The sequence below is a fragment of the Zophobas morio genome, unplaced genomic scaffold, assembly GCF_036711695.1.
Source record: "Zophobas morio isolate AGI-343-1 ecotype UQ-CSIRO unplaced genomic scaffold, CSIRO_AGI_Zmor_V1 ptg000021l, whole genome shotgun sequence".
Taxonomy (NCBI): domain Eukaryota; kingdom Metazoa; phylum Arthropoda; class Insecta; order Coleoptera; family Tenebrionidae; genus Zophobas; species Zophobas morio.
The window spans coordinates 28425787-28451201 of NW_026972126.1; the positions used below are offsets into that span (position 1 = coordinate 28425787).

Genomic DNA, 25415 nt, shown 5'->3' on the forward strand with positions numbered 1-25415 from the left:
TCCCTCGTCGAGGCGTGTGTATTTTTAACGGGCTGTAAAAGCTATAACTTTGTCGGAGAAGCAAAAAGTTACTTGTGGACTACAAAGGGGAGTGTGGTGGGCTATAAAATGATTGACTGTGGTTTTTATGGGCTTATTTATGTGTGTACTCGGGATAATTAAACTTGGGAAGAGTGTAGTGTTTGTTGTGTTCTGTTATCTCACGTAGATTGCTTGGTTTTACTGGTTTTGTGGAGCTGAGTTGAGTTTATCTGGCGGCGTGCGTGAGGGGCGGCGGAAATAATTGGCCGGGGAAGGAGAGGCGGGTGGTTAACGACTTCAAGAACGTTTTTGTAACAGCCGAAACTTGCATCGGCGGTTTTCGGATGACGATTTGATAATTTTGTCGTTTAATCGCAGTTCAGAGATTGTCTCTTGATTGTTTTTTCTGCGGGTTATACACTGGTTGATGAAATAAATTTAGGTGTAACAAAGCAATTGTGGCTATAGCTGCATTCGCTGTGGCACCATCTTGTTGAAAAATAAATGTGCTCTTTTATTAGAATGGGTGCCAAGAGAACACCGACCCTCACAAGCTAATCATTCTTATTATTATTATCCGCGTTATTAAGAAGTAAATTTTGTCCATTAATAAATCCCGAAACCTCCAACTCCTGTTCGCCTGTAAGACGAGCGAACAAAGTTTATTATTTACCAAATTCTCGAAAAGAAATTGTATTCGAGCTTTCGGCTCCAAGTTTATTAAGATTCTTCAAATTTAATTAACTCGATCTGGAGGAAAATTAAACTTACTCCTCGGAACACAAAAAGCGCTCCACCTACGTGAAGTGGCAGCGGTGCGACCGCTGAAAAATGGTCGGCGTAATCTCGTCGCGTTTTTCCGAAGTGGGTTTGTAGTCCGAAGACGTTGATGGATGCAGTTGGCGAGTTTTTGCGCTCCGATCGCTCGTTCCGCGATCCGGAGGCGTCGTGACGTGGCCGAATCGAGCCCATCAAAAATTCATCGTGCGCGTACACCGCGAAGGTTACACTTAAACTGTACAAGGATTGCTTTCGTCCTTGTTTGCAACAGCATCAATAAAACAGGCGAGCGGCAAAACCTGGCTCTACTAAATTGCCTTGAGGATTAATGCCGCTTTGTGGGTTAAAAATTCATAAACAACCACTAAACTACCTCTGGTTACTATTTTGGACAAGTTTTACTGCCGCTCCAGATCTTAACAAACGAGTTCCGCTTTTGGCCGCGATCGCGGCGTATTTGAATAAAAGTCTTTATAGGAGCGCGGGCGGCGATTTATGTGTTTAATTTATCCTAAAGATAATTTTAATTAAAAAAGTGCTGAGTTTTGTTTGAATGAATCACCGGTTCAACGAACTACACTATAATGCGTTTCGAGGATTCATGAGGTCTGTGGATTTTGCGGGAAAAATCAATTTTGTGTATGGGAAGTGGGGTTAGTAGAGACAGGGGTGAAATTTTTATTTTACGGCGCGATTCGTCAGTACGGGTTATAAATCTCGCATAAAGTGCTTAGGGGTTGAATTGGTGGTGAAAGATGAATAAATTCGGAATGCACTAAAGCGGTGATGTAGAGGTCAGGCCGAAAAAATTTCGCCTGATCGCGTAATAAAACGTGGAATTGGGCCGACGCCCGCATTTGTTGCTGCGAAATACGAAAAATTGAATTATTAATGCCGACAGGAACCTCCAGAGAAATAAGTTGCAAACGGTCGGCCAGGATTAATCTACGACTGGTTATTAAAAATTTTTTTCGAATATTGTTTCGGGTTCGATTTTATTGGAAATAAACACGTTCCACCGACATCAGCGGCTTTAAAAAACAGCGTTTTGTCTTTCTCGTCCCCACTACATAAAAAACCGGTAATATTACGAGCAATATCTAATAACAAGATTATAATTATAAAAAGATTTTTTTGTGGTTTTTGCATTATTTGGTTCAATTTCAAAAATGTATTCTAAAAATACTAATAAACAAATAGTTTTAATGGAAATACCACTGGAAAAACCCATTAGATGGCTACGCAAATAAAACACCAGGAACATTCACGATTTTTTCATAAAAAAAAAGCTCGAAAGAATGATTCTTTCAAATACTTAAAGAACAAAACAGATTATTTAAGCTTCATTTAAAAAAGACACATCAGGTCCTATTATTCTTTAACATTCTTTCAAAGTCATTCAAAAATAAAATATATATAATAAAAGAAACATAGACAGGGGACAACTGGAAAAACTTAATTCATAAAAAAATTGTCCAAAAATTATCAAAAAATTCAGAGATGTAGGTATATCTCGACATGCTGATTCCAAAATTATATAGTGTTGGAGGTCATGGAACAACATTTTCAAAAGAATCGGTATGAAATGAGAATTTTTTAAAATTTCTAAAAATTTCGATATTTCAACGGCCGATTCCGAAAAAACGGTTGGAGTTCTTAAAGAAACGAGACCGAAAGTGAGTTTAGTTTAGCTTCGAAAATGTCAAAATTTCGGCTAAAATTTGAAGAAGGAAAATTTTCACTTTTAAAAAAGTTGTCTAAAAATTATGAAAAAATTCAGGGACGTAGATCTCGACATGCTGATTCCAAAAATATATAGTGTTGGTGGTCACGGAGCAACATTTTCGAAAGCATCGGCATGAAATGCGAATTTTTGAAAATTTCTAAAAATTTCGATATTTCAACGGCCGATTCCGGAAAAACCGCTGGAGATGTTAAAGAAACGATGCCGAAAGTGAATTCCACAGATCGAAACTGCTTTTAGTTTAGTATCGAAAATGTCAAAATTTCGTCGAAATTTGAAGACCATTGGAAAATTTTCAATTTTAAAAAAGTTGTCTAAAAATTGTGAAAAAATTCAGGGAGGTAGATCTCGACATGCTGATTCCAAAAATATATAGTGCTGGTGGTCACGGAGCAACATTTTCGAAAGAATCCATGAAATGCGAATTTTTGAAAATTTGTAAAAATTTCGATATTTCAACGGCCGATTCCGGAAAAACGGTTGGAGGTATTAAAGAAACGAAGCCGGAAGTGAGTTCTAGAGCTCGAAATCTACAAGAAAATGCATTTAGTTAAGTCTCGAAAATGTAAAAATTTGGCCGAAAATTGAAGAAGTGGGGACCATTGGAAAATTTTCACTTTTAAAAAATTTGTCTAAAAATTGTGAAAAAATTCAGGGACATAGATCTCGACATGCTGATTCCAAAAATATATAGTGTTGGTGGTCACGGATCAACATTTTCGAAAGAATCGGCATGAAATGCGAATTTTTGAATATTTCTAAAAATTTCGATATTTCAACGGCCGATTCCGGAAAAACGGTTGGAGGTATTAAAGAAACGAGGCCGAAAGTGAATTCTACAGCTCGAAAACTACAAGAAACTGCTTTTAGTTTAGTATCGAAAATGTCAAAATTTCGTCGAAATTTGAAGAAGGGGGGACCATTGGCAAATTTTCAATTTTAAAAAAGTTGTCTAAAAATTGTGAAAAAATTCAGTGAGGTAGATCTCGACATGCTGATTCCAAAAATATATAGTGCTGGTGGTCACGGATCAACATTTTCGAAAGAATCGGCATGAAATGCGAATTTTTAAGAATTTGTAAAAATTTCAATATTTCAACGGCCGATTCCGGAAAAACGGTTGGAGATATTAAAGAAACGACGCCGAAAGTGAGTTCTAGAGCTCGAAAACTACAATAAACTGCTTTTAGTTTAGTATCGAAAATGTCAAAATTTCGCCGAAATTTGAAGAAGGGGGGACATTGGCAAATTTTCAATTTTAAAAAAGTTGTCTAAAAAGTGTGAAAAAATTCAGGGAGGTAGATCTCGACATGCTGATTCCAAAAATATATAGTGCTGGTGGTCACGGAGCAACATTTTCGAAAGAATCGGCATGAAATGCGAATTTTTGAGAATTTGTAAAAATTTCGATATTTCAACGGTCGATTCCGGAAAAACGGTTGGAGGTATTAAAGAAACGAAGCCGGAAGTGAGTTCTAGAGCTCGAAATCTACAAGAAAATGCATTTAGTTAAGTCTCGAAAATGTCAAAATTTGGCCGAAAATTGAAGAAGGGGGGACCATTGGAAAATTTTCACTTTTAAAAAAGTTGTCTAAAAATTGTGAAAAAATTCAGGGACATAGATCTCGACATGCTGATTCCAAAAATATATAGTGTTGGTGGTCACGGATCTACATTTTCGAAAGAATCGGCATGAATTGCGAATTTTTGAATATTTCTAAAAATTTCGATATTTCAACGGCCGATTCCGGAAAAACATTTGGAGGTATCAAAGAAACGAGGCCGAAAGTGAATTCTACAGCTCGAAAACTACAAGAAACTGCTTTTAGTTTAGTATCGAAAATGTCAAAATTTCGTCGAAATTTGAAGAAGGGGGGACCATTGGAAAATTTTCACTTTTAAAAAATTTGTCTAAAAATTGTGAAAAAATTCAGGGAGGTAGATCTCGACATGCTGGTTCCAAAAATATATAGTGCTGGTGGTCACGGAGCAACATTTTCGAAAGAATCGGCATGAAATGCGAATTTTTGAGAATTTGTAAAAATTTCGATATTTCAACGGCCGATTCCGGAAAAACGGTTGGAGGCATTCAAGAAACGAGGCCGAAAGTGAGTTCTGGAGTTCGAAAACTACAAGAAACTGCTTTTAATTTAGTTTCGAAAATGTCAAAATTTCGCCGAAATTTGAAGAAGGGGGGACCATTGAAAAATGTTCACTTTCAAAAAAATTATCAAAAAATTCAGGGACGTAGATCTCGACATGCTGATTCCAAAAATATATAGTGTTGGTGGTCACGGAGCAACATTTTCGAAAGAATCAGCATGAAATGCGAATTTTTGAAAACCATCCAGTACTTAGTTCCGGACATAATGTGAATAATAAAATCACCATCATTCGATAGATGACAGACAGACAGACGGAAACGATGCTCTTTTCGTATGAAACGTTTTTAGAAGTTACGAACGGAGGGAGCGTCAGCTGCAGCCAGATTTTAAAACCTCATTTATGAAATACCGATTTAGAATATATAAAATCTACATCGACGCTAAATAAGCGGTTTCGCTGTTTATTTTGCACGCTTTAGCTTTAATAAACTAGTTATAAACCTCTTTTTTATAAACTTCGAGCGTCAGCCGAGAGTGTCAATTTTTTTTGTTCCAGAAACTGCCCTCACGCTTGCACACATCGACTTTAGCAACGATGCTCATTTCCCGTTCAGGGTGAGTAAAAAATCCCCTCAACTCGCCCCTGTTTCCCTAAATTAATAAAACCCCAGCCGAAATCCGCTAAAAAATGTAATCGAATTTTCATGCGACTGCATCTCAAAGAAGGGTGTTTGCAAAATTATTTACGTTTCGATTTCATCATTCCTCCCCTTTTAATTTCCAGACGATGCATCGATCCGGATCTCTCCGCGAGCTCTAATTGGAAAGCCAGAATTTTTCATAATTGCGCGAAACGGATCTCTGTCCGTCCCAAGGTCGGCGGAATTTTTCCGGAAGCCGATAGTTATCGTTGTTATGCGAGCGGACTTTTCCCTTTAAAATCGATACGAGGCGTCGTATTCTTCCGATTGTTTCCAGCGTTCCTTTGAAGTCCTGCAGGATGAAGGGCTTGAATGGAGACAGTTGCGAGTAAGCAGGATCCGGGCTTTGTGTCGGGAATGCCGATCGGGAGGTTATTCGAGATGATTAATAGGGAAGAGGACAACGAAATTTACACGGTGGCAGGTTAAAAGGGCTTTCAGGGGTACTTAAGGGCTTAGGTGGCGCCAGCTCAAGGCCAGAAATTTCGCCGAATGCTCGCTAATTTGGAGGTTTAGGGGAGTCAAGGGCGATTCAGCCGACTCAGCGCACTCCACTCGGATTTTTAAGAGTGTGTGTGTCGTCAAAATTCGCCGGCTCAGCACGCTCTGAGTGATTCGAATTTTATTCAAAGTGTTGATATAAAGGATGAATAATGTGGGGCTGTTCGCCGCCTGAGGGCCAGCCTGGGTGTTTACGTAAGGAAATCTATAGATTTCCAAACGGATATCTTACCGAGTTACATAAACAGAATCGGTGAGCAGGCAATCTCCAAGATAAACACTTCACTCTTGAATACAATGCGTTTATCTAAATACACGATTTCATATACAATTGGATCACTTTACAAGGTTAGCGAATAGAATTTTGCACCCGATATCTCTCGGAAGTGTGACGCAACGTTTATGAATTTTTTCGCGGGCTGCTTTTTGCCTCCGAAAAACATCGATATGGAAGCGCAAATTTTTTGGCCGCATCTGCACCACATGCTCCTTCATTTTAATACGGAAACTCAGCAACACTCTAGGGTTCATTTATATTCATTCGGGGCTGTCTATCGGGGAAATTGTGAAATAATGATGGCGGATATGATTTATGGGAAAAATTAGGCACGAAGTGGGGCAAACGCGGTATCCCTAAACGTGTATAAATTAAAGCAACGTCCTCGAACAACTTTAAGAAAACTGGTCGAAGCTCTTTGGAATTTTTTTATTTTTTTTCTTTAGTTTACGCTCAGTAAAAACTAATCGTTTGGAACCCCAGTCACAACTGCCCCCCGCATTAATAATGTATCAGAAAGCAACTATTCACTTTAGCTCCTGAACTTCCGTCCCCGAATCCCCAGAGCCCGGTGACGCCGCCCCCTATTAAGACCCCATTGATGTCCGTTCTTTTTACATAAAACACCCCCAAAACTCATAACTCGCCTTCGATTACTTCGTCGGAGGTCCGCAACTTGCAATTTAGCGGCTTAGCGGCTTTCAGCATCCACCCTTCGGGGACTAATAAGCCCCTCCTGGTGCAAATTCTGCCAAACTTTCCGCAACTGCACGAATTGTGGAGTTTCCAGCGAAAAACTGGAAATTAAAATAGAAAAACTTGCTAGAATTTAGTAGACGGCCCTCGTAGGTTCAGTGTGGAAAAATCATGCCATAAAACTATAACGTGAAAGGTTATAAAAACCACGCGAACGTCCCCGTAAAAACGTAATAAAGTCCGTATAAAAATTTAAAAATTTCATTAGTGCTTTGAATGCGTCGCGTGTTTTACGAAAAAATCGAACTGTTAATAAAACAGCCGTTTGTACATCAGCTCCTTGCGTACACGCCATAAATCAGCGAAAAACCAAACATAAATTCCCCAACATAAAGTATATATCGATTATGTGAACAGCTTTTGCTTGTCAAGATAAAAAATCCCCACTACTGCCATAAATAATGATGATGGAAACGCTTTCTTAGGGTTTTTCCGACATTGTTCCGAGATATAATTATTCGGGCTATGATTAAGTGTAATTAATCATGACCTAAATTAGGGATTTGGGCAGGGACGGCCATTTAATGCCGGAGGAAGCTTAGTAAGAAGGAACACGGACAGAAGTAACTGTAGAGGAAGGGATAAAAAATGAGCCCGAGTGGAAACGCCGTATGCTCTCCCTCAAAACGACTGACTAAACAAACGAAATGGTTGAAGTGTCGTCCACACGACTTTGGGGTGGCAAATCACTAAAACGACATGAAATGTCCTCACCTGCTGAAAAAACAATCATTTAAGTCGCATTTGGTTTTTAAACGCAGCCTAATCGTGGACCGCGTCCTGAGGAGAGATTTCTCAAAGATATTAACAGCCTCAGGTCACAAAGTACTTGAAAATAACATTTTTTCTAAGATTGATTTAAGAGATCTTTCAAAATTTGTCTAGAATTATTTAAATAGAACTTCTACCCTCTTTAAAGAACATTCTAAAAATGCAGTTTCTTTAAAGAATAATGTTAGAGATTCCTTGAAAAATAAGCCGCAGACACTTAACTCTTTTTCAAATATCCAAATAAAAACACTATGATTCCCTAAGTTTCTTTCAAATTTTTTCAAAGCCAAACTATCTGCAGTCCTCAAGATTTTTTAACAGTCTTTAAAAAAAGAACACGAGGAGTCCCCAAGTTCTTTCAAAAACAGAACACTAGAATCCCCCAAGATTCTTTCACACAATTTAAAACGGAAACTCTGGAGCCCCTGAGATTCTTTAAACTTAAAAACATATCGCCAGGAATCCCCAAGATTCTGTGACGTTCTTTAAAAAAGAGATACCTTCAATAAGCTATATATATATCAACTAGTCAAGATCCATGTGTAGCTCAGAATTTTTTGTAAATTTTTACATAAATTGACAAAAGCTCAAATTTTTTATTAACTCCCCCCTTATTAAATTTTTGACGATTCTTCCAAAATTCCTCAATTTTTCTATATCCCCTCTTATTTTGGAGTTTTAACTCCTTTCGTGTTGTAATATAGAACAGGTATACGCGCCGGAATAGGAAGTCGAATTCCAGCTACAAACTTGGTGTGGGTGTCGGTGTCGGTGTCGAGGTCATTTTGCTTTTTTTCTTAATATACATAGTATTCTTTGAACACGATACTCAAAAACATGTTTCAATGTCTTGTAAAGAAATAACTATTTTGCAGTCAAACTCCACCCCCTTGATTCACGGCGAATAAAAAAAATCATCACAATTGAGATAGGGAGGGTGGGCGGGCCTACATTTTGCCTTTTCGTTTTAAGATGTGTTCACTTATTTTTACAACATGATACTTAAAACATGGAAAATTTGTATATGGAAATATCGATTTTGCAATTAGGCTCCGCCCCATAAAGATGAAATCGATATTTCCTTACAAAAATGTATCATTTTAACAATATTTTAAGTTTCTTGTTGTGAAAAGATGGCTATATATATATTAAGAAAAAGAAGGAAAACATAAGCCCCGCCCACCCGCCCTATCTCAAATCTGATGATTTTTTTATTTGTCGTAAGCCCCGGAGCGGAGCTTAATTGCAAACTCCTTATTTCTCTACAAGAAATAAAAAACATGTTTTTGAGTATCGTGTTGTTTAAAAAATATTATGTACCTATATTAAGAAAAAAACAAGCCAAAAATTAAGCCCCACCCATATCCATAGCAAGCTCAATTGTGATGAATTTTTCATTCGTTGTCAGAGCGAGGGGCGGACCCTAATTGCAAAATCGATACTTTCGTACACACATTAAGAAAAAAGTGCATAAGTATTGACAGAAAACTACAGTGTAGAAAATGATTGCAGTCATTTAAAATATGAAGATTTCAGTAAACAGGTGATTAAATGCTTTAATATTTTTAATATTAGCGGACCTCATTATCTCTATCAAAATTTGAGTTTCGTGGAATTAGTGCTGTCAACTAGCATGGCCCCCCTATTTTAGGGGATTTTCCTTAAGTTGGTAACACTGCCAACTACCGCAACTTGATTGGTTGAAAATCCAACGTAACGCCAACGTCAACGGATGATATAAACGACGCATACATTCGTCAAGGGCAAGTTTATAAATCGACCTTAAGACTTAAACTCTTTCCAATACAAAATACCAGATATCTTAAACACGAAGAATTAATAAAAAATAAAACACAAAAGGACTCCCGACGATTAGTTTTTATTCCTAAAACAAAAGGCGCTCCCAAGGTTTTTCCCCGAGATTTTTAAAATTATTTCAAAAATAAAGCACAAAAGCTCCAGTAAGATTTTTTACATAGCTGAAAAGTAGCTGGAAACCGCTGAGATTTTTTAAATTATTTCAAAACAAAACATCAAGCTCTTTCAGAAACAAAGCACTAGGGGTCTTGGGGAATTCAGATTATTTAAAAAATAGAACACAAGAAACGCCGCATGTTTTAAAATAAAATTTTTCTAAACCCTTTAAAAGCCAAAAAGACAAGAAAACGTGACAATCCTTAACGTACGAGCCGTTTCAGACTTAGCATCTGAACCTCGTTCCGCCTCTCTTGTTTCCAGCGTCCCCCTCGACCTCGCGCCATCATTAATTACTCCATCCCCATTGTCCCGCCACTGGCAACTCCACGCACCAGGGATAAATAACAATTACCACAATTCGAATGCGAATCGAAGTTGTGAAATGTCGTGACTTTCAACGTTTCATTGTTTGTGTTCCTGCCTAAAGCTGCCGACTACCTGAAAGGTCAGCAGGAAACCTGTGGAGCGACATTTTCGCCGCATCGACGTAAATTCCCCTTCGAAAGAATTTTCAGCACAACGCAAATGGAATTATTAATGATAATAAAGTATTCATCGCGGACTAGAGTTTCATATGAATATATGCAAATCGGCTGCAGGCTGAAACGAAACAGGAAAATTTTAATCTCGGCACATTTTATTAAAATTAATCGCGCCGACAAAGTGGACACTCGAAGACTTTCCACGAGGTATCGATTTCTCCGGCACGCACCCAAACAAAAGGTTTATTTAACTTTCCCGCGAAAGGTTATCTCATGCGAAAAGTTAATTTTGGTCTTAATGAGGAGTTTATCTTGGAAAGTTCGGAAGTTTTTATAAATTCCCGCTGAACGCGAGATTGTTGGGGAAACGCGGCAAAAATCCGATCGAGCGGTGCTTGAATTTGCAACAACCTTGACCCTCTTTTCCAAAATGTAGTTTTGCTTTTCTGTTTTAATTATTCAGCGACGCCTCGATTCTAAATACCTGCAAATTCGTAAATCAATTACCGCCCCCGCGCCCGTCGCCGCCGCCGCCGCCGCCGCCTGTCCCTGGAAATGTGCCAAAACTTGTGTGTGTTTGTGAACTGAACATACTTGTTGATTGGAATACATAATTGATTCGAAAAGGGGTGTGCACCCTCTCTCGCTGGAATAAAAAGGAGCTTTTTACGGACGAGAGCCTGAATTTCGGATTCATATATGGGCAACAATCTCTGAACCGTGATTGCAAAGTTTCCAAAGGGCTGAAAGAAATCTGAATGCATTGTTGGCGACGGCCGGATTTAAAACGCCTTGTATATTTTAAAATCCGCTATACTCAATTTTTTGAACAAAATTGAAAAACAAATAATAAAACTCGCAATTATCCTCATTGTCTCACTTCAGCTTAGCCTCGTCCTTCCGATCGGGCCACTTGACTCCCGCCCCCACTTATGTCAACTGTCCCCACCCCGTCGGAGCCTTCCATTGTCCTCGTTCCGTAAACACAGAACAGGTTAAATATTAACACTCCGGAACAATCGCAATCCGTCGTTAATATTGATGTTCGTCGCAACTTTCGACTCGACAAAGCCTTTTCATCTTTTTCAGTGTTTACCGGAACGAAATTAACTTGAAAAAAAGTGCACGATTCGACAGGGTCGACATAATTGCATTAGGGATTGATTCTTGCACCTGTGCCAAGCGCTGAAAAATCACCATGGTCGGATGAGTCCGGAGAAGTCGGAAGTTTTTCCGGAAGGTGAACTTTGGGTTCGTGATATGTGACGTGAATTTTTTTGTGACGAAGATAACGATATTTTTAAAGAAATGCACAATTTATTTTAAGACTAAAGGAAAGTTTTACACAATGATTGAAATGAATACATAAATATAAAATTAGAGATTATCCCGGCGCCTCCACCATTTTTATCTAAAAAAAAGTTAAGCTTAGTAAATCCGGTAGAATATGAGTCGTTGGAAATTTTCCCAATATTTTGATCCTTTGTTCTGACATGGAAGATGCGACAAGAGATTTCTTACATTTCATGAAAACATGGTAGTGATCACAAACGGAGTCATTCATTTTGGCCCCCTCGTTCTATTAATTTGTTGAAATGTCCGAAATATTCAAATAAATCCGTAATTTGTTCTAAAATATAGTATGTAATAATCAAGTTTCTTGCGAAATTTTGAAAATTTTGTGAAGTTTAAATTCATTATTATAAGTTGCCCAAATTAATATGTAAAAAAATAGTAGAGATATTTAATGGATTAGATAATTTTCTCTCAAAATAAATACTCTAATATCCAAGCTTCTAATGAATTCTTTAAAAAAAAAATTATTATTATTCCAGCTCCTCCACAATTTTTATACCAAAAATTAAAATTGCTCAAATCGACCTGCGTTAATTTTACAAATATGCAAACGCGTTTCAAGGAATTGAAACTAACTTAATAATTTTCTCAAATATCCGATGAAAGCACAACTTTAATTATCATCCTGATGCCTCCTACATTTTAATGCAAAAAATTTAAAACTTTGTCAATTAATCCGAAAAAGGGGTGCTTTTATAGAAATGTACTGATTTTCCCCATATTTCGAAGCATAACGAAAAAAAATCTTTTTTGCAAAAATGTGTTTGTTAATTATCTTCAAATTAAAAATCAAACCAATTTTAATCAACTCTCTGTTTACGTGTCGTATTCGGGTTTTGCATCAAACTGATTATTTACCTTTTTGAAACCACATATTTGTACGTTATTGGATGACGCCAGTTTGCCTCTTCCTGAAAAATTCGTCAATCAGCGAATATTAATTTATATACGTTCACTTTGAGTGTTTTAAGGGTGAAACACTGGAGGCACAATCACGAATTCTTCTAATTAATATGATTAAAATAAACCCGAAATAAAACTTTGCAAACTTCAAAGAATCCCAAGCAAGTAGTTTCGAAACTATCTTTGTTATTATCCCACCCTTCCGCCGCCACCCATCCCACTTCCGCAAACCTCTTTCCCGCAACTCCTCTTTGATTTAAAACCTCAATTTTAAGCGTAAAACTCGTCACCTCGAACTTCTTAATTAAAACACTTTTAAATACTCCCCGAGTATATATTTTAGCATCCCTCTCCGTATCGATTCCGCCCCTCTGAGTCTCCCTATTTACGATTCGCTCAACAAACACACTTTACAATGCCTCTATCCGAATCGTAAAGTTAACTTTACGCTCCCGTCATCCTCCCGGTTTCATTTACAATTTAAAACTTGCAGATAGCGAACAAAGAGCTTTGCAGCTTGCACATCGCACACGATTGCAGCGCGTCCTTTGTGGGCCCTTTCGACTTAATCTGATACGGAGATGACAATGTCGGAGTAAATATTACAGGCAGAAAGCCGAATTATGGCCGGGGGCCGGCGCAAAAGGGCAGAAATAATTCTCCGGCGGCCGACAGCCATTTATAATGTAATTTGGAGTATACGAATCGACTTGTTTTAGCGGAGGGTCAAAAGGCTTAATTGTGGCGGTATTTGGACAAAAAGGGCGGCGTGAGGATCGATAAGAGAACAAGTTTATGTTTTTGGAATAAAATAGTGCGGGATGATGGGGAGGGTAATTAGGTGAGATGAGTTATTAAAGCCTTCCCTCCAGCGGAGCTACGTAATTAGTTACAAATATTAATTAAAATTTAAGGTATGGCGCATCCGGTACTTACACAAAGGGTTGTGTGTCGTTTTGGGAGGGCGACACGGAGGGGGGGCTAGTTAGGGGGGATTTTTTAAGGGCCTGTGAGGACCAAATGTCCAGAAGATGACTCAAGCTTATGATTGAAAAAAACTGCTGAACCGGTTACTCAAAAACCACAAACAAATCACTGAGTATGATCTATTCAATCGTTCAAAAAATCTGATTTTTGTTTTTATGGAAAATATTAAATTTTTCTCGAGCTAAACTGAAGTCAGAACAGGCCAGGTCAGGTCAGGTCAGGTCAGGACGTCAACGCTTTTCTAGAAAAAGATTGAAAATTTTTGAACCATTAATACAAAAAATTAAAAACAAAAACGATCGAAAAAAAAATTTTTTTTAGTCAACAAATACAAAAATGCCGAGAAAACCTATTAATACTAAATTACACAACGGAAGCGAAATACGTTCTCCTTGGAGGAAGTTGCAGCCCCCAAATCCCTGAACTGAATAGCGAATAGGTGGTCCTTGTGCATCCAACAAATTACCTCACATCCAGGCTAATGCACGACGTTGCATTCGCCGAGATAGCATTTGCTCGAAGTAATTGTAGCCCCTATGTGCATTTGCGCAAATAATTACTCCTCTCTGACAATCTGGAGAACCCTTCAACAACTCCGGTGATTACTGTGGTTCGCCCAACGCGCTCTAGTCGATGTTTTATTTTCATCTCGAAACGTCACCCAATAAAAAAATTCATTCCGTGTATCTTTATTGTTGTAGCCGGCATTGTTCGAGCCCTATTTCTGTTCTCAATTTTCTTTCTCAATTAATTCCAATACCGGGATTTCGGCCCAGACGTCCCATCCCCAAATCTAATTAACAATTATTATCACTTAGCACCGTCGCCGCTGTTCATTTGCTCCTGCCGTTAATTTTTTACGGCGCAACATTTCGCTTTGTTGTTTTTCCTTCCGACACATTTAACACAAAAAAAATCCCTTCCATTATTCACGCTAATCCATTGTCCGCCTAATTACTATTTTCATTATTAAGAAATGAAATTACGTCATCCACATTTTTATTTACGCACTAAGAGTGGCATTAAATTAAATTAGCGTTTTGTTTCTTTTATAGTTCTGTTACGATTATGTAGGTTGCGGCGCCACCGGCTCGAATAACGAATCTAATAAATTAGAAAAACGGCGTAATATGGCGTGAAATAAAAAAATTACGTGTCGGAGCTTCCCTTTGATGTGTGCGACCCGAATTATCAAAATGTGGAAATGGAAACGCATTTCCACAATTAAAACCGGATTTCATGGGTGGGAGCTCGCTGTGCGGTCGCACAGAATGAAATAGTGCATTGACGCATAACGCGATTACGGAAAATTCTGAAAAATTACACGAGGGGTTATTAATTGGGGCGGGAATATGCTCGATCGCCCGCTAAATTTTTCAATGTTTCAAATAATTAGGGGGATAGAGTGCGAAACGCAGATGCTCGACTTGAGTTATTTTCCGGTGTCGCGGCTGCGACTTGTTAATTGCGAGCACGCCGCGATGACCGTCGTAATACCAAAGCGCTCGCTATAAACGATACCAATTTATCGTAATAGTCAACAATTGCCATTAAATTTACATAACCGTCTTTTATTAAACGGTAAATCTCCGCCCCGATAAATTAGCTTTTTAAACGTCAGAATGAGCATTTTCCCGTCTCTTGTTCATGCGTCTGTCGCGGTTTCGCAAAAAGCCCGCAATTTTATAGATTTATAGCGACAGGATGATCTTAACAAATGTAAGCCTTAGCGCAAAGGCCGCAGCTCGTCATTTATAAAGCCGGCTCGACCATCTTGAAGTAGCGATATTAAAAGAGCGTTCAGTAATTTTTCATTATTATTAGCCGCACGCACTTCAGTTCCAGTTAGTAAAAAAAGCCGAAAGTAATTAATTTCGCGAAATAAATGACCGAATTTTAATGAAAACGTTTCGCGGAGAATAAATTAGACGTCATCACTGTTGACGTGAGCCCCCCGCAAATAAGTTAATTAGTTGTGGCGCTGCTCCTCGTATTAACTTTTTCCTTTATTTAAATCTTTTGCAGATAAACTCTTCTGCTACCCGACAGGGAAATTTAATTATCTGGAAAGGAACGACGAGATTTAGCGTTTTCTTGTTGTGTCGTGAGGGCTTTATCTCCTTTTTTAAGACGTAGATCATAATAAATGGGAGCGGGCCGTTTTAAATTTTAAATTCGCCTGATCGGTGTAAATCTTTTAAGGAGATACTTGTTTTAAGAAATCCCGTTTCGACAATAAGATAAATTTATAAAACTTATTTCCATAGAATTGAGCCATTCATCGTAGCTGGAGGTATTGAATTTTTCAAGGGAACGGGGTTCTTAAACGTGTTTTTTATGGACGGACGTTCTACAATCTGTTTGTAAAATGGGGGTTTTTTATTTCAGACTTTTTCGGGGGAAATAAAAGGAGGAAAAGTTGGGTGACATTTTGTTCGCCGGGATCGTTATGCTCACGGATATGTGGCCTTGGCAGGAAATCTCGCAAGGTCAGGAGATTAGGAGATCGGGCAGAAAGCCGGAAAAAGCACGAATAGTTTATTCCGAAGCCGACTTATAACGAATTCAACGAAACACCGACGACAAAATCACAACAAACGGCTTAAAATCTTGAAATCACCGATTGAAAATTGTGCTAAAAACGGCGTTGGAGTTAAAAGTTTCAATTAAAGTTAAATTGATCCGGGAACTGGTTGCAATAAATGTGGCAGAAAATAATAAATGAACTACAACCCGGCGTTTTGCAGTTAATTTTAACACATTCAATTGCTTGAGCAACGTGGAATATTTGCAACTTAATTATTTTTGTCTGTTTTGCCGAATTCCTTTATGAATTATTTTGTATTTTTTTATTCGAGGTTTTCACGAAGTGACTGACGGCTGCTAGTAAAAAATTTAAATATTCAAACGGGACATGTCACCGTTTGTCCGTTTGACTCAATGTTAATTTTAAATAAAAGATACGTTTGAATTTTCGTCGAGGCCTGAAAAAAGCAAGACTTGTTGCTGTGTTTCTTGACGCAAAGCGTCTGTTTCGCTAGGAATTTCTTTCAAGTTTATATAAAAAATTATCTCATTTTATGAGCAAAGTTGAAATTTATAAATATTTCGTAAAAGAAAATTTACCTGGGGTAAAATCTGTGTTGGCTGTGTCGGCTTACTGAAACATCAATAAATTTTAAGAAACGCGTCGTTTATTCTTACACATAGCGTTTTCTGCGAACGTTTTTTCTCCACTTCTTCGATCCAATGCTCTTAGGATTCGAGAAGGTGCTCTTTTCTCAATTTCTTCGATTCAAAGATCTTTCGATTCGTCAAAGTCCCCTTTCTCCACTTCCTGGATTCAAAGATCATTCGATTCATCAATGTCCCCGTTCTTCCTTTTTTCCACTTTCTCAATCCAACAATCTTTCGATTTGATAAAGTCCCTTTCTCCACTTCCTCGATCCAAAGATCTTTCGATTCGACAAAATTCCCTTTCTCCTTTTCCTGGATCCAAAGGTCTTTCGATTCGACAAATGCCCCTTTTTCCACTTCCTCGATCCAAGGCTCTTACGATTCAACAAAAATAAATATTTTTAAAAATTATCATTCCGGCGTCTCCACCACAATTTCCAAAATTGTTAAAATTAATCAAATTACTATGAAATTGAGCATTTTTATTAAACATTTTCTCGAAATTACCAATCTAGATCTACGTAGGTGTAGGTTCAAATAAAGAAACTAAATTTATTTTTATATAATCACCAAAGTTAGGTTAAATCTCGAACTTGCAATTTTTTAAATAGTTAGACTCGAAGACATTTAAGGAAAAAATGCACCAGTTCTTCTAAAATGGATGATTTCCTGTAAGAATTTTGCTAAAACCCGAGAAATAGATATTTTTAAAAACTATTATTTTATTTTTTATTAATTTAAAATCAACGTTTTGTGCTTTGTTGGTAACACTGATATGAAATAAATTGATCTTTTTGTGTTGAAATCTGTGCCTGCTCTATTATTTTATTCAATTACTAAAAATAAAATTCGACCCGAAATTTGTATGTAAATTTAATGGCAATTATTGACTATCATGATCGACACACACACGCTGCACCCACTCACAACACCGAAACGTTCGTACCAGCGTCTGCGTTAAACACTCTACCCCTAATTATTCTCGCACTCTCACCAAAAACCAGCATCTGCGTCACCCACTCAATTCCCTAACTATTTCTCAACTCTCAAAGAAGTCTAGCTGTACACTTCACCTACGACAGTTTTCCAGCCAAAATCACGGCAACGAAGTTACGCCGCCCCCGGCTCCGAGCGCCTTCACGTCACCCCGTTACGAACCTATCAGCTGCAAGTCTTGGCGAAACTTTTGACATTTCCATATACACGCCGCCAATAACCTCCCCCTCCCCGCCCCCGAACCAATTATAACCTAAACCGGGCTCGACCGGTCCGCGGCGTCAATTACATTTTGCAATGCAAATCGCGCCCTGGCGGCGCTTCGTCGAACCGACGTAGATCAAAGCCTTAACGACGTCGATTCATCCGAGCAGGCCCTGCTAATTGGCGGGGGATTTCCTCGCGTGACTTTTCGCCATTACGTCACCGCATTGACTTTATGCCTTATCAGTGCAATAAAAATTTATGCGTCTGCGGTGGCGCGACCAGGGGCGGCGCGAGGGTATGAGACGCCTATGGACCGAGAGTAGGTATACTGTACATAATAATTGTCTTTGTGGTAGTTATTAGAAACTTGAAATTTGCTTTCTTTATTAAGGGTTCGAGTGGTGTGAAGTCGTAGTGATTATTGTGAGACGGCTTGTGGTTCCCCGTCTTCGCCGCCCCGATCGAAGCAGCAAAAGTTGTAGCCGCGTTTGATTGTTTAACAGTCTCTTGGGCGCCGTTCGGAAATCCTCGGGAATTTTAATAGGCCGGACGAGAGAATTACACGGCAATGCAGATGTTCGCGCGATTTATGGATATGGCGGCAAATTGTACAAAATGGACGATTAATCGAAGCCGAGCGCCGCCTCCATCAATAAGGCCGAAGGTCGGCCGAGTTTGTCTTTGTGAATAGAGATGGCGGTTACTCGAGTCCAAACAAAATTTCGCAGGAGATGGATTGATTGTTTGATGTCGAAAGTCGGGAAGTGCCTAGTTCTGGATTCCCTTTATCGAGAGCCTTTCGGGAGAATCTGTCGCTCTTTCCGGGGACGGCGGGGGCGCGATTTTTGCGATGTTGGTTTAGCGTGATTAAGCGAATCATTTCGAGAGAATGACCCTACAAAAGGAATTAATTTGGAGAAACTGTTTCACCTGGGCATCGCAGGCACAAAGTCGGTTGAATTCCGCCACATTTGCAACACAAAGCGCTCTAAAGATAACTCCTGACAGGTGCTCGGGACCAACTTTTCATCCCCTTTGCGCGCCTCGAACGGGTGTCACCACCGCAAAATCGCCGAATACGACAATTTCGGGAAGACCTTTTGCTTCTTCTGACGAACGTCGCTTCCAGGTTAACGATCTATTATTCTTTTAGCGGTGCACTCGGCCCGTTTCAACAACCCTCACAATGGGCCCTCAACGAGATCATCGTTGGGGTTGTTCTAATTTGAGACAAGGATGGCGCGCTTTGATGATTAATTCATGAAGAAATCGCGACAAACGAAACCCTGTTATTTTGTTCAGGTGTCAAAACATTCAACTTTGAACGATTTCCCCGGAAATATTTAGCATTTAAACATTTCCGGCACAAGTTTCTTACAAAATCCCGAAATAATTATTATTAAAGTTATTTTTTATTAGAGTGCCTCAGCTACTTTTCCTCAAAAATTTAAACTTGATCAAGTTGATCCGAACAATGTATTCTTATCCACATTTTATTAGCTTACAGATTTCAAGAAATTTAAACAAATGTTTCATTATAATTCCTAGAAATAAATATTTTTAAAAATTATCATCCCGGCGCCTCCAACATTTTGTTTTAAAAATTTAAAATTGATTAAACCGATATAAAAAATTGTATTTCTGGTGAAAATTGTCTCAAGATGACGAATCCATAACTACTTTTATCGTAATTGTATTGTCTAATAATAATTTAAACATATTCTTTTATTTAAAGTTAATATACATTAAACTAAATGGACTCTACAGCTTAAATTTTTTGCCACTTGCTCTTTCGTGAAACCCCCGAATAGCTGAAAGAGTTTTTTTTTGGCTGCACAAGAAATAAGGGCCGTAATGGCAACGGGCCTAGTTTTATGTTAGGTAGTGTGTCGTCACCCCTCCCCCTGCGACACATTTGTACCAAATCCCGCAACCAGCTCATAAAAAAGTAACCCGATTTCCCGCGCCTCGTCTCAGTTAAATTAATTTTCCCAAACCCCGTCGCCCATTTCCAGCGGCGCATCTCGCCTAAACCGCCACGACAAAAATCCCTAAATCGGCCTTCATTTGTTCCAGGTCCGTAACGACTTCGGCTGACAAGATGGATTTTTCAGCGCATCGTCCGTAACAAATAACCCGGTGAGTTTCCATCAAGCGCGCCGAACAGGTGCAAATTTCGCAGCCAATCTCCCCGAAAACAGCCATTGTATCCCGAAATCACCAATGCAAATCCGCCCCCTACAGTCGTCTTCATTTTTTTTCCAGCCGCCATGAATCTCATCAACATGGACGCCGAAAACAGGGTGGTCCTGAACGTGGGGGGCATACGTCACGAGACGTACAAGGCCACGCTCAAGAAGATCCCGGCCACTAGATTGTCACGTCTGACCGAGGCCTTGGCCAACTACGATCCCATACTCAACGAGTACTTTTTCGACAGGCACCCGGGAGTCTTCGCGCAGGTCCTCAATTATTACAGGTCAGAGGGCTGTTATTAAAAGTCGCCGCGAATTAAACGGCGGGGGAGTTTTACGAAGTCGGTCGGGCGAAAAAAGACTTCGGATTTGCATGAGGAGGGGTGATTACGGGGGAGGTGGGCCGTCATTAAGGTACTCCGACCCGACGAGCCAACTTCACAAAATCATATTCATTATTTCGGCGCTGGAAAAGCGCTTCGAGAGATTTTCGCCTCTATTATTCGGTGCTGCAGCATTGTTTAAGCTGAGTACTGATTTGACCCAACCTGTTAAATTGCTTCCCTTATCAGCAATAAAGTTTGATGTCTGTGCAAGCCAGCCGCTCCTTCGGTGCCTCTGCTCTGAAATATCGTAAATGCGCTCGAGAGATTTCAGCAGGCGATGATGTATGATGTAAAATACGCTGTCACTTCGGGTCCTTAGGGGTGCCCTTTTTTCTCCCCTTCGCCCGCCCCTGCCGTGGCGTGCTAACGAAGCTCCTCCAGCGCAATAAATTCTTTACGTAGTGGAAATGGCGCTTTTAATACTTAAATATCTCAAGTAAATTCTATGGGAGATATCAGGAAACCCATTTAAGCTTTTAATGTCGAATAAACTCGGTTCTGTAGACGGCGTGAGAAAACCTGTCTGATCAACGATTCAATTCGTCTTCTCACTTTTCCTCGATCCATCAAATCTATCTGGAAATTTTCCCGAGGCAACATATCATTCGTGACAAGCGAACGGAAAACTCGGTAAATGTTTACTATTGCGAAAAAGTTCGCACGCGTTTTTAAACTTGTAGAACAAACTAACACGAACCGAGGAAAAACTGGCGACGAGATCCAGACGAACTAGGGATGTGCTTAATGGCACAAAAACAAAGAAGCGGATGAATGTGCGGAATAAGGAAAATGAGATTAGGCACAATGGCGGGAATTAATTTTTATGTTTATGTAAAACAGAATCCATTTAGGACGTTAAGATGGGATTCGAGTTTATGAGCGCTCGTATGAGATAATGTTCAAATTATAATGTTGGCAGTTAATTTGAAGCGAATTTGGCGGGAGAGCGGTCGTAAACTAGCGACATCTTATTCCGACTAATTTACGGTTTTACGTTGTTGTAAGTAGGTAGAAGCGAATCCAATACGTGAATTTAAACCACGATTTCTGGGCACCTTTGCCGCCGACAAATATATTCTAAAAATTATCGACGAAAACTCTCGTTTCCCTTTTGCTTTCCCTGCTGAAATATGCAATCATCTACTGTCATTAATTCTTTGACCCAGTTATTTCCAATATCCGGTCTGTTTAATTACGGCCGCTCATCATCATTTGTCCCCAGAGAAACACAAATTTTATTTAATTGAGTCCATTGGACGACTGGCTACCTTTATGTTTTCTCGACGTTCCATGACCCCTAGACTACGAAAAAATAGGTGCCCGTTTCCGTCTGTCTGTCTGTCTGCATCTGTTCGCTCAAATTTGCAATCCGTTTTACTTCCCGATTTTGCGTCCCCAGGACCGGGAAGCTGCACTACCCCTCCGACGTGTGCGGCCCCCTGTTCGAAGAGGAGCTCGAATTCTGGGGTCTAGACGCCAATCAAGTCGAACCCTGTTGCTGGATGACATACACCCAGGTAAGTAACAGGATGTTATTAATTTCACACTGTGTAGAATTTAATTAACATGGAAATTGTCGGTCTCAGGATAATGCTAGGATAATGTTAAAGTTAGATTCAGCCTGGAGGCATTCGGGGATCGCGCCTTACGCAAACACGCTCGAATTCCAGGCCAGGATCGATATTTTTTCCACCCAACAATACACAACGACAAAAACTTTCTGACAACCTCCATCTGTCAAGTCCGCAAAAACAACCCTCTTCTTTAATCGCCACTTCTTCTATTTTTAGGCGATCGCTCCAGATTTATGGTCGCCGTATCGGTAAACATGACTGCCGAAATCAACAAAAGCTATGAAAACCGAGCTGTTTGTTTTGGATAGTTCGATTGGGGATGATTTAGGGCCGGTCCGATAATGTTTGTCCAACTATTACTCAAAATAATGCCGCCGTGTTTGCAGTCGAAGGGACGCCACAATGTCGGAGTGCGATTTTGAAAAATTAGCGACTCACAGTTGGCTTCAATTTTAAAAGTGCTTGAGGCCAGTCCGGCCCTGCGGCGGCCTTGAACTAAACGGCGCTATTCGCACAAGGTGATTAGGGAAAATTACGGGGGAGGTTCTGAATTAGAATTGCTAATAAGGAAATTAATTGCATAATTAGTTTTTAATAATTAGGGATGGTTTAATTATTTGTACGGACGTATGTTAATTGAGTTCACCTTGAATTTTCTTTTGTTGTCGTATTCACTTTGGAAAACTTATCCTCGTTCCGTTAAAAATCTCGCAAGCTTTGTCTGTTTATTAATATGCGCGGTACTTAATGTAGCGTCAAAAATTAGATTAAATTTTAATTTTAAATTTGCGATGGAGTCACTAAGTGTGATGTTGATTAATTAGAGCTGCATTTTAAAAGACGGAAGATGGATTGGATGTAATCTGTGTAAAATTAAACTGGAGCATATGAAGTCAATTATGAACAGCACGATGGAAAAGATTTGCGAGCTGCTTAATTCAATTTAATTTTATGCCTCCGTTTTACATGATAGAACAAAATTAAGCGTTGTACTCTTTATTAATCGGACTATTTTAGTATTAATTTAAATAAATGCAAGGTTTTTGACAGTTTTCTGTTCAGGAGACTTGGAATGAATTCCGTGAACAATTTTTTACAGATTTTCTAGAATTTTTACTTTCCTAGCATAAGCTAAGGAAATATTGTAATCGAGACGTCATTTATATACAAAATAAATTGTACGGAACCACAGTATACCCCTTGAGGAGCACTGGAAACCACAGTGAAATCAAGTTACCCGGTTTTACAAACTGACAACCCTTACTAATAAAACTTTCTACCCATTTAATACATATAGGATCCGAATTCATGTTTTTCAGCTTTGCCACCAATATTTTATGGTCCACACCGTCAAAGGTTGTGATAACATGCGTCACCTTCCAATGCATTAATAATAAAGTCCTCAAATATAGATAAATTTGTTAAAATCGTTGTGGTCGTTTTCAGCACAGGGACACCCAGGAAACCCTCGCAGTCCTCGACCGCCTGGACCTCGACACCGAGAAGCCGAGCGACGAAGAGATCGCTCGGAAGTTCGGTTTCGAAGAAGACTACTTCAAGGGAACGCTGAGCTGGTGGCAAATGATCAAACCCAAAATATGGTCGCTTTTCGACGAACCGTACTCTTCGACGGCGGCCAAGGTAGGAACCGGAACTCGATGATTTATGCGACATTATGTCCGAAATTCGTGTTCGTGCCAAAGGGAACATGCCAACGGGGAGCTTTATGCATTCGCAGACACGCGAACTTAGATTACAAAAGAATAGAGAGGCGATAAACATCTCGGGCGATATTCGGCAAATCGCGGGAAATTCGGGGGCGCCAGAGAGGCACTAAATCATTAGTTTGGCTAAAATATAGGCAAAGTCACCTTCTGTCCCCTAGACCTCAGTCCCTTAGACACTCCTCATTACTGACCGCATTTTTGGCGTTTTGCGAATCTCTTGCAGGTAATAGGCGTACTATCAGTATTTTTCATCTGCGTGTCGATTCTGTCGTTCTGCCTGAAAACCCACCCCGACATGAAAGTGCCCGTCATCAAAACCGTCCCCGTCCGGACTGCTACCAATGGGACAGACTTCATCATCGACAAGTTCGACACGGACGCCCACGTCGCTTTTTTCTACATCGAGTGCATCTGCAACGCATGGTTTGTACAGTTTTGTGTGTGGAACAATGGGCTTGCAGTTAATTAAACCCTAAGTCTGAAATCGGCCGCAGTTGCATTGTTCCGTCGAAATTAAGCGGTGTTTGTTTTCTGAGAGCGCTCTCGCAGCGCCAGATTCTGTTGGTCCCTTCTAGATTTAGTTGTACTAGATCTAGGACCGACCACGTTGTCGCTGGACATCGAAAAGGTACTTGGGACCTTATTCGTATTGTTATTCGTATTCGTAGGTTCACCTTCGAGATCCTCGTCCGCTTCATCGCCTCGCCCAACAAGTGCGAGTTCATCAACTCCTCCGTGAACATAATCGACTACATCGCCACCGCCAGCTTCTACATCGACCTGATCCTCCGCCGGTACGCCGCCCACCTCGAGAACGCCGACATCATGGAGTTCTTCTCCATAATCCGCATCATGCGCCTGTTCAAGCTGACCCGGCACTCCTCCGGCCTCAAGATCCTGATACAGACGTTCCGCGCCTCCGCGAAGGAGCTCACCCTCCTGGTGTTTTTTCTAGTGCTGGGTATAGTGATTTTCGCCAGTTTGGTGTATTACGCGGAAAGGATACAGACAAACCCTGACAATGACTTCAAGAGTATCCCGTTGGGGCTGTGGTGGGCGCTGGTCACTATGACCACGGTGGGGTACGGAGACATGGTGCCAAAGACGTACATCGGGATGTTCGTGGGGGCTTTGTGCGCTCTCGCCGGTGTGCTTACTATCGCCTTGCCCGTGCCTGTGATCGTTTCCAATTTTGCCATGTATTACAGCCATACGCAGGTAAGCACCCACCCCCTCAACCCCACTCGAGGAGTCTCTATAGTTTCTAGGCGTCGCGGAAAGTCTAGATAATAAACTCAATCTTGTAGGCAAGAGCGAAACTTCCGAAGAAACGCCGCCGAGTCCTCCCCGTGGAGCCCACGCGGGGCCCCCGACTGCCCGGGCAGGGCCCCACGGGTCCTCCAGGGGTCCCCGTGAGCTCCGCCGCCGCTCAGAACCGCCGAATGAACGCCGTCAAGTCAAACCATCCCAAGGACATGATGGGCGGGCCCGGTCCCAAGATGGGTAAGCTGCGCCCCCTCGCCCCAACACGCTCATCCGATCATTCATTTCCCCTGTCATTTGTTTTCTCGATTAGATAATGACCGTCGATTCGACCACGTGGTCATCGATAGAAACGACAGTCGCCATTACGACGACCAGATGCTTTGAGGAGGTTCGAGTGTGTCCGTTAGGTGGCGTATGTCACGTGATCGCACTACACTATTTTGACACTTGTGGTCGGCATCGCGTTGGCCTTGGCACGACAAACGGACACCAGTTGGTGGGTGCGTTCCAAGGCCAACTCGACGGG

At 40.3% G+C, this 25415-nt stretch overlaps 1 protein-coding gene across 5 annotated transcripts in view; it reads left to right on the forward strand.

Moving 5' to 3' along the window:
- LOC135132797 (potassium voltage-gated channel protein Shaw) overlaps positions 1 to 25415 on the forward strand; it is a 61121-nt gene that overhangs the window by 32674 nt on the left and 3032 nt on the right. For 4 of the 5 annotated variants that reach the window (XM_064060998.1, XM_064061000.1, XM_064061002.1 and 1 more), the window contains exons 2-9: positions 5207 to 5265; positions 19818 to 19880; positions 20007 to 20220; positions 21722 to 21839; positions 23343 to 23537; positions 23847 to 24046; positions 24292 to 24841; positions 24931 to 25126. In XM_064060998.1, coding sequence (XP_063917068.1) covers positions 20012 to 20220; positions 21722 to 21839; positions 23343 to 23537; positions 23847 to 24046; positions 24292 to 24841; positions 24931 to 25126 — 1468 coding nt within the window. In that variant the 5' untranslated portion in view covers positions 5207 to 5265; positions 19818 to 19880; positions 20007 to 20011. The remainder of the gene's footprint in view (positions 1 to 5206; positions 5266 to 19817; positions 19881 to 20006; positions 20221 to 21721; positions 21840 to 23342; positions 23538 to 23846; positions 24047 to 24291; positions 24842 to 24930; positions 25127 to 25415) is intronic. The other variant, XM_064060999.1, reaches the window with a different exon arrangement.